We start from the raw sequence: 15048 nt of genomic DNA on the forward strand, positions 1-15048 counted from the left end.
GGCACGTCTGTCGTAGTATAGTGCAGACGGTGCCCGTCAGCTGTTATTACGCTATCCATGTATGCGTGGGTGTTTGTATAATCCTATAGTTTTACAGGGGTACTAAACATTTTAAAATTTATTTAACAATAAAAATTATTAAAATAAGCAATGTAAGGAATCATAATTTATGTTATAAATATAAATATAAATTTAAATCAACTACGTTTCAAATTAATTTAATGTTGCGGACTTTCATAATTTATACACACAAAGGAATATATTCTTAAAGTTTTTCTTGTGCGATCTCTCAGACGGACGTGCGGAAAAACGATGTTTGATAGATATTCGAGTGGCGAATCAAAGAGAGAATGCAAGAATAAGATTATTAATAAAATCAGCATTAATCAACAAAATGAATTTACAATTAACTCAATAAAAATTAAGAAAGGTGTGTTGAGATAGTTCGGTTAGTAGTTAAACAGGATGAATTTAGTTGGAAATAGGAGAGGAGAAAGACAGATGAAAACTTGCCATGATCGAGTATTTAAAATTCTTGAAAGCAGCCTGGTAAGGAGTCGGAATGCATGGATGTAGTAAAGGTGAATAATATTTGCAAAGACAGCGTGATGTGGCATTTTATTCTCTCTGTGTAAAAGCACCTTGATAGTTAAATTCTATCTTAAATTCTAGCTCTTAAAAAAATGCATAAAGTTATCAAAAATTTCCAATGATCTAGTTTATCCATTAAATCACTTTATTATTATGACAGAACACAAAATGTTGCTACAGGAAAATCCCTGGGTCGCTATACTTAACGGCAAAATGTTCAAAATGTATAGCTCCTTTAAGAATGGACCTTTGTCAGACGGGAGGAATATCTAATTTAACATACTCAACCTATAAAGGATTGTATAAGACTCTTTTTGTGATCATAACAGCCGATGTAATTAATATTTTCATTCATCAATTTTTTTCGGCAAAATTGCCTTCGAAAAATCGTTATTTTCTTAAGTTGGCAATAAATAACGTCACAGAAATGATGGAGTTATTTTAATATTGGTAACATTGCTAAATTATTGGCGGCTCTATTTGTTGATATCTATGGTCTACCCTCCCATCCCCCCCCCTTCATATTTGTGAACACAAATGGTAGTGTAGTGGTAAACAGACAATCCATACTACTGCTATAACAGCTCTAAAAACCATAGACAATAAACCATATGACGTCATAAAACTTTCGATGATGGAAATTTGATGACGTATGCGAACGCACGTCAATATTATTATTATTCAAATATATAAAGTTTAAACTTTAATTTCTCACTTATTTCCCTCCATATTTCTATAAGAATGTTATCGATAGTCTTTTGATTTTTCGTATCAATTTATTAGCCAATAATCCAACATCCTGACAAAGGCCTATTCCAAGTATCGGAAACCACTTATACGAACCTCTGTCTCATTGTGAAGTTTGTATACACCTCTCCCGTACACTCACACACCTTTACTTTTATACGGATCATAATATTGTAAGGTCAACCCACGTGCGAGTGTGCGTAAGTTTACATTCCTCGTGCTCCCATGTAGTGGTGCCAATGTTTACTCGCGTTTGCGTGTATGGGAACGTTTACATTTCGCCTTATGCCTTATCCGCTACAATACAAGAAATATTTGAAGCGATTCAGCACAGCATAGAAAGGAAATTGCTCTAAAACTCTCACAAAAGTTTGTATATATTTTTTCTATGTCCCTTTTTACTCGTTTTAATTTTGTATATAATTTGTTCCGTGAACAAAAACGTCTTTTGTTGAACCTACTCGTACGTTTTTATGATCCTTTCGGTTTCTTGCCGCGGCATTTTGGCCCGTAATCCTTCGTTCCCAAAGGCTATTGTGGTATAGTAGAATATTTCGTACGTGAATTATTGTTGTGCAGTTTTTTCCGACATTTTGTCATGCAGTACTGTCTCGTATATTTATATGTCGGTTGCAAATGTCGGACATTTCCAATTGTAAGATCTTTTGAATCGGTGTCGCACAGCGATATCCTGCCCTTGACAATGTAACTTAAGGGTAACCGATTGCATTCATCTCTTCTTTTTGTTCTCAAGTCGATTTTATACAAAATGAAACTAGCTGTACCCGGCCGCGTGTTGCTGTGGCTCAGTCTGGTCAAACGGAAAAGAAAAAAAATAGAAAACAGAATTTTTTATACGTATAATGTCTGTGAAGTAATGAAAATATTTAAAATGTATGAAAAAACAATGTAATTAAAAACATCGTAAATGACAGCAATGTCAAAAAGCACACTGTCTGCTATAAGCAATGTTCAGTAAAGCGTGTGTTATTTTCAAGTTCAACAGATGGCGCTGCCATTTTTGCAGATGAGTTTTTTATGTGCATATATGCAGTGGCGTACACAGATAATTAATTAGGGTAGGTAGTAAGGTAAGCTAGGTACTAATTAGTAAGGTAGGGTAGGTACTGGTTGCGTTTTAACATGTCACGCGGCTAAGTTAGGATAGGCACTGTTTTTCTGCCTATATGGAATGCACGCCCCTGCATAAATCGCTCACTCCTTTCAAGAACGTCATATATCAAACATCGACAATTTTCAGTTGGGCTTTTTTTCGGAATGCCCAAAAAATGTATTATATCCCAGCAAAAGCAGCATATTTTCAACTTAAATATTTAACCGCTACAGGGCAGAAAGTGTTGTTTTTGCATTTTGATTAAAAGGTATTGTTTAATTATTCTTTTAAATGTACTAAATATTTTTCAAACGGAGGAAAAGGTTGAGGTTTTACCTAAAAAGATCTGTTGCACAGTAAAAAGTTCAATGAGTGACTTGATATTTATTTTTAATACATTTCATTATATTTTCAAACTTAAAAATCAAGTATTTTGATATATGACGCTGTTGAAAGGAGTGAGCGAAATGTGTATGGTACCTGCGTATCTCAGCTGTGCGTCGTATAGCACGTCGACCCAAAAAATTATCTCCACAAATCTAGTGTGTTTTCTCCTTACGAAACCGTCTATTTCATACGGCGATAAAATTTCGTTGGCATTAAAAGCTTGAATATTTATACAGAAAATTTCTACGCCGAATGCTCAGATAAATTTTGGTTAAATTACGCTGGAAAGTGCTTTATTAGGCACGCATCTTGTTTGGTGGAATGTAAAATGTAACTGAGATTTGTATGTAAATTTAGTCCGAATGTTCGTGAGCTTGCTACAGACTTGCCTTTTTCCGTCAGCTGTGTATTCTCTCTCATGGGGCATTTAACTTGACCTCTCTTGGCATTTTGAGTAATTCGCTTTTTATTAGCCGGTCTCGTATCTAAAGGGGAAATAAAATTATTAATTTTTGACATCTCAACATAGATGAAGAAGAATATTTATAAAAATATTCCCATTCCATTTGAATAGCTTATTCTGCCTCTAGCTTCTTGTATAAAATAAAAGAGAATTATATACAATGTATACGTATTGAATAATTTCATGAAAATCTGAATGATATTGTGTAGATTACATATTCTTTTTTGACATCTCAACATAGATGAAGAAGAATATGTGTAAAAATATTCCTATTTCATTTGAATAGCTTATTTTGCAACTAGCTTCTTGTATAAAATAAAAGAGAATTATATACAATGTATACGTATTGAATAATTTCATGAAAATCTGAATGATATTGTAAAGATTACATATTATTTTTTGACATCTCAACATAGATGAAGAAGAATATGTATAAAAATATTCCCATTTCATTTGAATAGCTTATTCTACCTCTAGCTTCTTGTATAAAGTGAAAGAGAATTATATATAATGTATACAGATAGCGAGTGTTTTAGCCTAGAATTTTCTCTAATGAATTACATGAAATTATAGTAACTTTAAACATAAAGGGTAAATCCACTCACGAGTAGGCAAAGGCTATGAAACTTAAAAAGTTGAAGCCTGAGTAGGGTCATGATAAGCGGTGTTGCATAAGCCGTAGCTAGATTTCAGAGTCACTTGGACGTTAGATAATTCAAAAAAATATATAGATATAATGTATACATATTCAATAATTTCATGAAAATCATTGTAAAGATAACATATTATTTTTTGACATCTCAACATAGATGTAGAAAAACATGAAAGTCTGGACATTTACGGGCCTTACGACCGTCATTGGCTGGTTTACGCGATCACTTTATACACGTGTAATATTTACCAATTCTACACATGATTGACAACCACACTACTCAAATTCTTGAAATTTCTAGACATATATTGATGAAAATCATGACACGAGTATTTGAACACGCTCAAAATGTTGTAAAAATATTATATTATTAGAATTAAAAATTTTAGATTATTATTGAACGATATTCTATTATTTATTGATTCGGCATTAACTTTGTGGAATGACATGTTGATTCAGTTTTACCTTTCACTTGTAGATGAAAACGTCTGTTAGTTTTCGAAACTAGTCGTGTGTAATGAAAAAAAACTCATTGTGGTAATATACAAGTGTCTAGTAAAAAAAAAAACGATATTCTTTTCTTGAATGTTTTTCGCAGATAGTTTATGGCACATTTTATAAACTTTATAAAACTTTGTTTTAACCACTTTTTATTGGTACACTTCATCTAACCGGTTTCAACAAGAACCTTCTCATCATCAGGGTATAAACCTTCTCAGGTTCAGGTTCAGTGCTGCAGAACAGCGTTTATTATTTAATATAATTTTGTACTTAAGTTATACATATTTATATATAAACATATATTTATTTTTATTTTTATTTTATTGGACACTGTCTATCCTCACTAGGTATTTGGAGATACCTGTTCTGATCATCTGAGATATCTGTTCTCATCATCAGGGTATAAACCTTCTCATCATCAGGGTACATAAGTACTAAATTCTAAAACATTGAAATACTCATAGTAAATTACCCTTAACTAACTATGGAGGGTAATTAATTATAAAGGGTTCTTGTCGAAACCGGTTGGATTAAGTTTACCAATAAAAAGTGGTTAAAACAAAGTTTTTTTTAAAACGATATTCTTGCTTGTTTTATACTGTCGATACTATATTAGAAGTTATTGCATTAAAAAAAATGTAAAAAACATTTTCAATAAACTGCTCGATTCAGGCAAGTGAACTGAGCAACTGAGGCACTGCGTTGCTTTTAGAACGACTGTCGCAAGAGATAAGACGTCCGTTTACTTGTTGATAAGTTGATAAACCCCCTTTTAATACTAAAAAGGCCGCAACAGATGTCCAGAACAAAGGAAATCTGATTTGATTATACACTCTCTTTTCCATTCACTGTTTTTCCAACTATAAAAACTCTCGAGTCTGTTAATCAATGCTGTTTATTATTTTTCCATGAATAGAAAATTTACTGATACGTTTAGTACAAAGGAAAAATCGTTGTATTTTTAGAAAGAAAAATACAGTGCTCACTCATAGACTACAGGATATCGGTAGAAGTAAGCAAACCGAGCAGCTACAAAATTATCACTAGGATACATACTTAACTAAGAGATTTAGTTAGGAACCTAAAAATTAATCTAACGATAATACAGAAGATACTTATATACATTCGAACTCTTATCCGCACCCCTATGGTGCATAGGGCACTGCATCATATGAACGCAGTGTTATCTTGATCGTTAACGCACAAAGGAAAGGCGATCAGCCCTCCACTTCAGGTATCAGTCCAGGGTTATATCGAATAATTATTAAAGAGAAAAAATATATATACAGAAATATTAAAATACGTATACATGTAGTGAAATATTACATACATAAAGGAATAACCCAAAGTTCACTCATAAAAAATATTTAAGTACAAGCATTGACAGGGCTTACAGTCCGTCATTGGCTGTTAATGAAGTTAAGTGATTACTTTATTCAACTTGTCACCATTCTGCCGCGATGAAACAATTATATTTCCTCTTATTTTTCAAAAAGTTTTATGTATTTATTCGTTCATTTAATAACTTGATGACTATACAATAGAAAACTAAACATGATAACTACCTCGTACCGCATACATACGAGTATATATGTTCCCCTGTTTATATATATATATATATATATATATATATATATATATATATATATATATATATATATATATATATATATATATATATATATATATATATATATATATATATATATATATATATATATATATATATATATATATATATATATATATATATATATATATATATATATATATATATATATATATATATATATATATATATATATATATATATATATATATATATATATAGGGTCCGCCATCTAAAGTTTTTTTTTTCAACTAGTGCTTATTTCGTGAATGGTAACACTTAGCTCATGTCTGATTTGACAGATAATTAGTTTTATCCTTCCGCTGAGCGAATATGGTTGTGTATACGCTTGAACAACGCTGGGAAATATTGCGACATTCGACTTACAGAAGATGCCGATTTTGCCAAAAAAATCATCTTTTCGGATGAAGCTCATTTTGATCTTGGCGGGTATGTAAACAAGCAAAATTGTCGTATTTGGGGCACAGAAAACCCGCACGCATACATTGAAAAGCCGGTACACCCAAAACGAGTCACTGTTTGGTGCGGATTTTGGTCCAGAGGCATAATTGGGCCATTTTTCTTTGAAAATGAGCAAGGAGTGGCCGTTAGTCAATGGCGATCGTTATCGGGCCATGTTGAACGGATTTTTGTTCACAAAAATTGAAGAGGAGGATATTGGCAACATTTGGTTTCAACAGGACGGCGCTACGTGCCACACAGCCGAAGCTACACTCGATGTTTTGCGCCCCATTTTCAAAAAAAAAATGTTATTTGGCGGACCCTTTATATATATATATATATATATAAATATATAAATATTTATATATATATATATATATATATATATATATATATATATATATATATATATATATATATATATATATATATATCTATATATATATATATATATATATATATATATATATATATATATATATATATATATATATATATATATATATATATCTATATATAGATTTTAAATGTATAACATGATACTATAAACAAAAAATAAGAAAGCCCCTCTCCAAGCACATGATCTCTTTTTTGGAGAGGCTGGGGTAACTAAAATTATAAGATTTTATGAAGCAGAAATGAATAGAATTGTATAATAAATTAAATTATGTTAAATATAATTTAATAAAATTTAAAAAATAAAACGTCTTATAAATTGCATGTATAGCAGGGCTGTATTATTTCATGCAATATTAGCAGTTTAAAAGGGGATGAAGACTTGCATACATATGTTCAAAGATCAACGAACCTGTTTTTCTTGTATATTAAAAGCATTGTTAACTTTGTGGTATGGTAATATAACACTCTTTTTATCATTCATCGTTCACTTTGTGTAATACCACTTTATTATACTATAATATATACTATATACTATAATAAAGTGGGATTACACAAAGTGAACGATGAATGATAAAAAGAGTGTTATATTACCATACCACAAAGTTAACAATGCTTTTAATATACAAGAAAAACAGGTTCGTTGATCTTTGAACATATGTATGCAAGTCTTCATCCCCTTTTAAACTGCTAATATTGCATGAAATAATACAGCCCTGCTATACATGCAATTTATAAGACGTTTTATTTTTTAAATTTTATTAAATTATATTTAATAAAATTTAATTTTGTATTTCTTTTTAAACAATTTTGTGTTTTAAGTATTCGATCGGTGGACGAGATCGACCTTTGTCTTATAAATGGATCGGTTTTTCTAGAGCGGTTTTTGCTTCTAACCACTTAATTAATTCCTAAACTGATGCCGCAGGAAGTGACACCAGACACGCTTCATCGTCCCTGCTTCAGTCTTGACATGATGTCTTTTTTCTCTGTGTTTCCGGCGAATTGTGAAGCAATCCAACAAAGTAACAACAGTGTGCTTGCTTTGTGAAAATATTTACTTGCGATAAGGTTACTTGTTATCCGTCTGGTAGGTACAAGTATAATATCGCTAACAACCGAAGGTCTCTAACGTTTCTGAATTTTGCGCGATGTTTCAGGATTTTTTTCACAGTACTTTCACATCTGCGAATGGTTTATCTTTTTTTATGTAATTTATGTATTACATGTTAAATAAAACACTGGTTGAGTCTGCTAAGTTGTGTTTTATTGTTAAAAAACACTTGAAAAAAATTTTTTATTACAATACAACTTTATTTAAACCACTTGTTTATTATTGGTACACTTTGTAACCTACCGGTTTCGACAAGAACCTTGTCATCATCAGGGTTTATTAAATTCTAAAACATTAAAATACTCAAGTACATTCCCTTACCAAATACTTCCACACACGTCGTGTGTAGAAGTTTTTGATAAGGGAATGTAATTGAGTATTTGAATGTTTTTAATGTTTAGAATTTAATAAACCCGATGATGACAAGGTTCTTGTCGAAACTAGTAGGTTAAAAAGTGTACTAATAATAAAAAAGTGGTTAAAACAAAGTTGTTTAATTTTATAAAGTTTATGAAATGTGCCACAAAGTATCTGCGAAAAAATTAAAGAAATTTTATTACAATCGTTTCGCCTGGTTATGGCATTAAACGCCAAATCAATAAATATTTGTTTGTTTAATATTTTATTTCTTTGATTACTCTTATCAACTGTTTTGTGTTAACTCTTATTCAAATGTTTTGTGTCGTGGTCCAGCAGACTTTGACTCTGAGATTTTGGGTTCCCACTCTACAATAATTTGATTCATACACATTTTTAATAATGAGCCGATTAGGCACACGAAATTATTGAAATATTTGTGTAGATGATAACATCAACAAAAACACTAATATTCCTTATTCCACTAACTAACCATCACGCCGCTTCCCCGCAGGGGTAGGCAGAGAGAATCGAACGCCGCACCACTCTGTCTTTGCAAACATTCTTTGCCTCTTCTACATTCATGCATCTCCTCATACATACCCGACGATTATTACGACTCCTGACCCGGCCGCTTTCAAGTATTTGACATACCTGATTGTGCCAAGTTTTCCTCGGTCGTCCTCTGCTTCTTTTTCCAACTACATTCGCCTCATAAATTTGTTTAACCGTTCTTTCTTCACTCATACGCTCCACATGTCCAAACCATCTCAACACACCTTTCTTAATTTTATCGATAATGCTTATCTCAGCCTTACATTCTTTCCTTATTTCATCATTCGAACATCTATCAAACATCGTTTTGCCACACATTCGTCTGAGGGATCGCATTTCGACTGCATTCTTCCAATGCCACAAAATCACTCGTAAACGGAGGGAGGCTTAAAACAAACAAAAAAAACATATACTCGTATAATAATAAGAAGAAAAAGAAGTATCACTTATTATAATGGCGTCTTTTGAAAAAAAAATCAGATCGAAAAACTTACAACGATTTAAAAATGAGGATATTTTTCTTGTTTTAATTTGACATTTAAAATATCTGGTTTTCCTAAACATCGTGATTAATTATCTGGACCTCATCCGCCGTATTCACAATCGTTGAAATTCGTATATAAATACTGCAAGGCCCAATTTCAACGAAAGGGAAAAATGAACTTTATAATATCGTGGGTGTACTGGCAAAAAACGTTAACTCAAAAATATATGATTTTGACTCGATGATGAATATTATACAATTTTCAACGTTGTATAGACAGGCAAAATACACTAAGTATTACAGTTTGAAATGTCATATTGATGTGGTTGAAAAAGTTAATTAAATTTTGATTTTAATGGCGGTTATTTTAGTCCGCCTCCATAGTGTAATGGTCAGCACGCTCGGCTACCATTATGGAGGTCCCTATGATAATATATAAGTGATTTTTTCACTCTTATATTTATTCAATATTACCTTGGACTGGTACCTGAAGCGGAGGGCTTATCACCTTTCCTTCATGTGTTAACGATCAAGATAACACTGCGTTTATATGCAGTGCCCTATGCACCATTCGAGTGCGGATAAGGGTTTGAAGAAGATTTTGTTCAGGCTAAAAGTTTTAAATAACAGGGATTATGAAAACAGGAATTTTAGAGTTAACGTTTTTTGCCAGTATACCCACGGTATGATTTCTGAATGAAAAGGGGTTAATTTGTCTCTGAATAACGTTGACAGATCGGCTCGCTGCATAATATCCGAATGATTATTATACATACTGTGAGAAAATATTTGCATAAACTATCAATAAGCTTGACACGTTAATTTCTGGTTCCGCGATATGTATTTATATTACCCATACAGTAATGCGGTTCCAAAGCTCTGGCACACTTATTACAATACCAAATTTTATCGAAATAACTAGCCATATTTGAATGTCGGGCTGTTATTTGTGCTGCGAATTTGAGAGATTGATAGTTACATACGTCTTCTATGAATAACGGGTAAACGTGACGTTTCTTCGCTGAAAATACATATTATTTTTGACATCTCATCAAAGATGAAGAAGAATATGGAAGTCTGGGCATTTACGGGGCTGACGACCGTCATAGGCTGGTTTAAGTGATCATTTTACACACGTGTAACATTCACCAATTCTACCCATTATTGACAACCACACTAGGTACTCAAATTCTTGGAAGTTCTGTTATATGAACCAATTTAGAAACCTTGTTCTTGAATCACTAGAACTTCACTAGAGACATCTAACATCTAACTTCTAGAACTTCCATATTCTTCTTCATCTTTGATGAGATGTCAAAAATAATATGAAAATAACTCCTGTAATTGGAGATAATCCAGATTTTGTGAACAAGTATTTGGACACATTCAAAATGTTGAAAATACATACACTTATTTATTACGTTGAAAATTTATGTTTTCTTTTATGATACCAAAACTTTGTAATTTTTGGAAATATTCAGTTTTATTATGCTATCGGTTATGCGTTTAATACAAAAGTAACATTATCGAGTTTTTTTTTTAAATTTGGGGATTAAAATTAATTATAAGTAAGAAACGTATTTAAAAAAATTGCATTTATTAATAATCAAAATTAAGGTTTGAATACACATGCTCATTATCAACACAGTAGCATATCGGCTGTCCAAATTTAAAACACAGTAAGGGACATTTTTTTGTAGTAGGTTTTTTTTACATATAAGGACTAAGTAGACTCTACTTAGTCCAAAAATGCAAAAAAAAACCTATTACAAAAAAATGTCCCTTACTGTGTTTTAAATTTGGACAGCCGATATCGCTCACTCCTTTCAATAACGTCATAAATCAAAAATCGTCAATTTTCAGTTGTGCATGTTTTCGGAATGCGCAGAAAATGTACTACATCCCAGCAAAAAAAGCATTTTTTAAACTTAATATTTACCCACCACAGGGCAGAAAGTATTGTTTTTGCATTTTGAAGAAAATGTATTGTTTAATTATTTTTTTGAACATACTGAATATTTTTCAAATGGAGAAAAATCCTTCAGGTTTTACCTAAAAAGATCTGTTGCACAGTAAAAAGTTCAATAAGTGGCTTGATATTTATTTTTAATACATTGTATTATATTTTGAAACTTTAAAAACGTTCTCCTGAAAAATCAAGTATTTTGATTTATGACGTTCTTGAAAGGAGTGGGCGATATGTGTACGTAAGTACTTTACTAGAAATAAGTATGCTCTTTAATTTCCTTTTTTTGAACTAAGTTGCAAAATTTATAGAAAATGTGAAACAAAATTGTATCCCGATACTGTGAATTTATATTTAAAAGCTTTCAATATCCCTGGCACTGCCGAGGTCCTCACCAAAAAGTTACATTTCCAATATTGCACGTAAAATCCTTCAAATGCAAATCTGTTCTGTTTACTGTATTCTATCGAAATCTTAATTAAAGTTGCCACAAAACGTGACCAATCCGGTGTTAAACCAATATGAAATCATTAAATCGTAACCAAAACGTAACAATTTTATAAGCTAGAATTCCTGATTACTTTAAATCATTTATAATAGAAATGTAACGTTTTGGTGAGGACCTCCACAGTTATTAAATAGTTACTTTTCTCTTTATTTAGTGCCCTCCTCGTAGTGATTGCATACGAATTTGAACGCATATAAATAACTATATTTTTTTAATGATTTTTTTCTCAATTTCAGGATTTCATCTTAGCGGTATTGTGGCGGGCCCCGGAGCCGCGGGGGCCTACCCGCCGGAGCCCGACAGGAAATACAAAGTAGCTGTAAGCTTTGACAGGTATGTGAAAATCCTTTTCAGCATAAACACACCATGTAAAAAAGAAAGGAGGAATATTGTTGAAGAAAAAAGAAGGCCTTCTTTTAATAATTTAATTATAATTTTAATTATTTAAGTACATATGATTGATGTTCTAATGGTGAAATAAGGAAATAATGCAACGCTGAGATAAGCATTTCGTCGATAAAATTAAGAGAGGTGTGCTGAGATGGTTTGGACATGTGGAACGAATGAGTGAGGAAATATCGATAAAACAAATACCAGTATTCGTTAAGTCGCTTCATTCGCCGGGCGACCACCGGATAGGTCACTTCACGCCCAATTTTTTAAGGATGTATATTGGATATTTTTCGTTTTTTAGAATATATTTAGAAAAAAAATACATACTTATATTTTTACTCCGTGTTTGTGAAAAAACAGTATTTTGAGAAAAAAATCAAATACGTAAAATGTTACCTGAATTTACAGAAATTTATGTTGCGACTTAACGAATACTGGGTCTTAAATATACGAGTATATTATGTTACTATTTTAAATATTTGGTATCGTTTACCAACATCACGAAATGTTATAGTTTATTGTGTAAATAAAGGTTTATTAGGAATATAAAGTTATATTTAAAAAAAAATGGTTCATTAGATTTCATTCTGTTCTATTTTAAGTAGATCAAGGTTAGATGTAAGATCGAATATCTATAAAAAATTACAAAATAACACGATGAGTGCTATTTTTAAAACGTAAAATGGTAGTCAGTTCAAAAATACGTGTCATAATATAGATTTAAAGAAATAGTAAATTTTAAGAAAAAAAAATATATATAATAAAAAACTATTGTAATATTAACAACATTTTGAGTGTGTCCAAATACTTGTTCACAAAATCTGGATTATCTCCAATTACAGGAGTTATTTTCATATTATTTTTTGACATCTCATCAAAGATGAAGAAGAATATGGAAGTCTGGGCATTTACGGTGCAATTTTTTTAGAATTTGAGTAGTGTGGTTGTCAATAATGGGTAGAATTGGTGAATGTTACACGTGTGTAAAGTGATCACTTAAACCAGCCTATGACGGTCGTAAGCCCCGTAAATGCCCAGACTTCCATATTCCTCTTCATCTTTGATGAGATGTCAAAAAATAATATTGTAATATTACGTATCTTACAAAAAATCTTGCTAAATAATCGTCAGCTAATCGCAAAATAAATAATAAATTCATGAAAGATTTATTATCAAATGGTCTGGGTGTTGTGATATATTTTTTACATTTACCTTCCCTATCCTTACTATCTTACCCGCAGACAACCTCTTAAAGTGTCGGGTTGTGGTCCCGTGGTTAGTGTATTGGACTCTCGAGTTTTCGGGTTCAAATCCATTCTACCACAATTTGATACCTATTTTTGATAATGAGCCGCTTAAGCTCACAGAAATAGTATAAAATTAAGGTATTTTTGTAAATAATGAAAACATAAATATTTATCTTTATTATTTATTATTTAAAAAAAATACAGACTTTTCGGGTTTTTTCCTAAAAAAAACAACTAAATAGATTTATCCATTTTTATTTTATTGACAGGATTCGCAACCAGTCCGATGATATCGGTAATGGCGAAACCCGGTCTCTTGTCAGTAAAATATAAAAAAATTGATAAAAAATAATATAGTAAGAGTTTTTTTGCCGCACAAGGATTGCGGGTGACTTCCTTAAAAAAACAACTCGATAGCTTTATCCACTTTTATTTTATTGATCAGCGACCGGGATTCGCAACCAGTCCGACGATATCGGCGACGGCGAAACCCGGTATATAGTCAGTAAAATAAACTAAAATTGTAAAAAGCTATTAAATTGCTGAAAAAATTAATATATTACGAGTTTTTCGGCGTGCCAAATGAGAATTGCCCGAATACGAAGTCGACGAAATTCTGACTGTTAATAACCATATTTCAATATTATTATTCATGGCAGACCGCAAGCTCTAGGTAGGTGCGTCCAGTGTACAAAAGATATTCCACCGAAATTTGGGCTTTTCGTTTTGCAGGCGAGTCCGCCGAGTGATTTGTTAGCGAAAAATGCCGACATGTTAAAATTTTGTGCGGTTTTGTGGTCAAAAGAGTTCACCGAGGGAACTCGAACGGACCGGCCAGATTATTACGTATTTACCTTGCAAATGTTGCCTCTAAGTTTTTTTTTGCGGCCAGCGTCGGATCTCTCAATAAAAATGAGCTGGTATCCTTATGCCTTAATTGACCAACAAAGAAGAGATGCAACCTTCAAAGCATTTATATACCGAAACGAACAATGGCATTAAAAAAAAACAGTAAACGTCATGAGACAAATTCACCACAAAATTTTTAACCCGTAAAACTTTTGAGTTTCCTCGACTCTATGCCATCATTGAAGAATTCCGGATTCAAAGGAGTTTTTTAAAATTTATTTTAAATACATACATATAAATATGTATGTATAACGCAACGCGTAGCCAGTGAAACAACTACGCTACGGCATTTGCCAATTCTTATAAAAAATGCAATTTCATCAGGAAATATTTGTGAAAAAAAATTATATTAAAAGTCACAATCAAAATTATAACTTTGCCATACTTATGTGTAAAGGTACAGAAATTGTATAACAAAAAGTAACTTGTGTTAAATGTGTCGGAAACACATTTAATATTAGTTACTTTTTGTCATTATTGAATATTGGATTATTACACAAATAATATTATTTTTATAACGAGGTTTTCTATTTTACAGATATTGCGAGCATCTTACAGCTATTTTTCCCTTCTACGACAAGCGCAGGAAAAGA

General features: G+C 31.7%; 1 protein-coding gene and 1 long non-coding RNA gene across 2 annotated transcripts in view; one reads left to right on the top strand and one right to left on the bottom strand.

Annotated features, from left to right (window-relative positions):
* Window positions 1-15048, top strand: part of LOC148304994 (zinc finger SWIM domain-containing protein 4-like) — a 154892-nt gene that overhangs the window by 78144 nt on the left and 61700 nt on the right. Inside the window, exon 3 of the mRNA XM_088267425.1 lies at window positions 12143-12239. Coding sequence (XP_088123551.1) covers window positions 12143-12239 — 97 coding nt within the window. The remainder of the gene's footprint in view (window positions 1-12142; window positions 12240-15048) is intronic.
* LOC148304995 (uncharacterized) lies at window positions 151-5203 on the bottom strand. Its single transcript, XR_015838265.1, has 4 exons — window positions 4864-5203; window positions 4420-4642; window positions 3229-3324; window positions 151-2149 (listed from the first exon to the last, which is right to left on the bottom strand). It is a non-coding gene; the product is annotated as an uncharacterized LOC148304995 (long non-coding RNA).

The sequence above is a fragment of the Brachycentrus maculatus genome, unplaced genomic scaffold (assembly GCF_059751285.1).
Source record: "Brachycentrus maculatus isolate JH-2025_06_01 unplaced genomic scaffold, ASM5975128v1 h1tg000294l, whole genome shotgun sequence".
Lineage (NCBI taxonomy): Eukaryota > Metazoa > Arthropoda > Insecta > Trichoptera > Brachycentridae > Brachycentrus > Brachycentrus maculatus.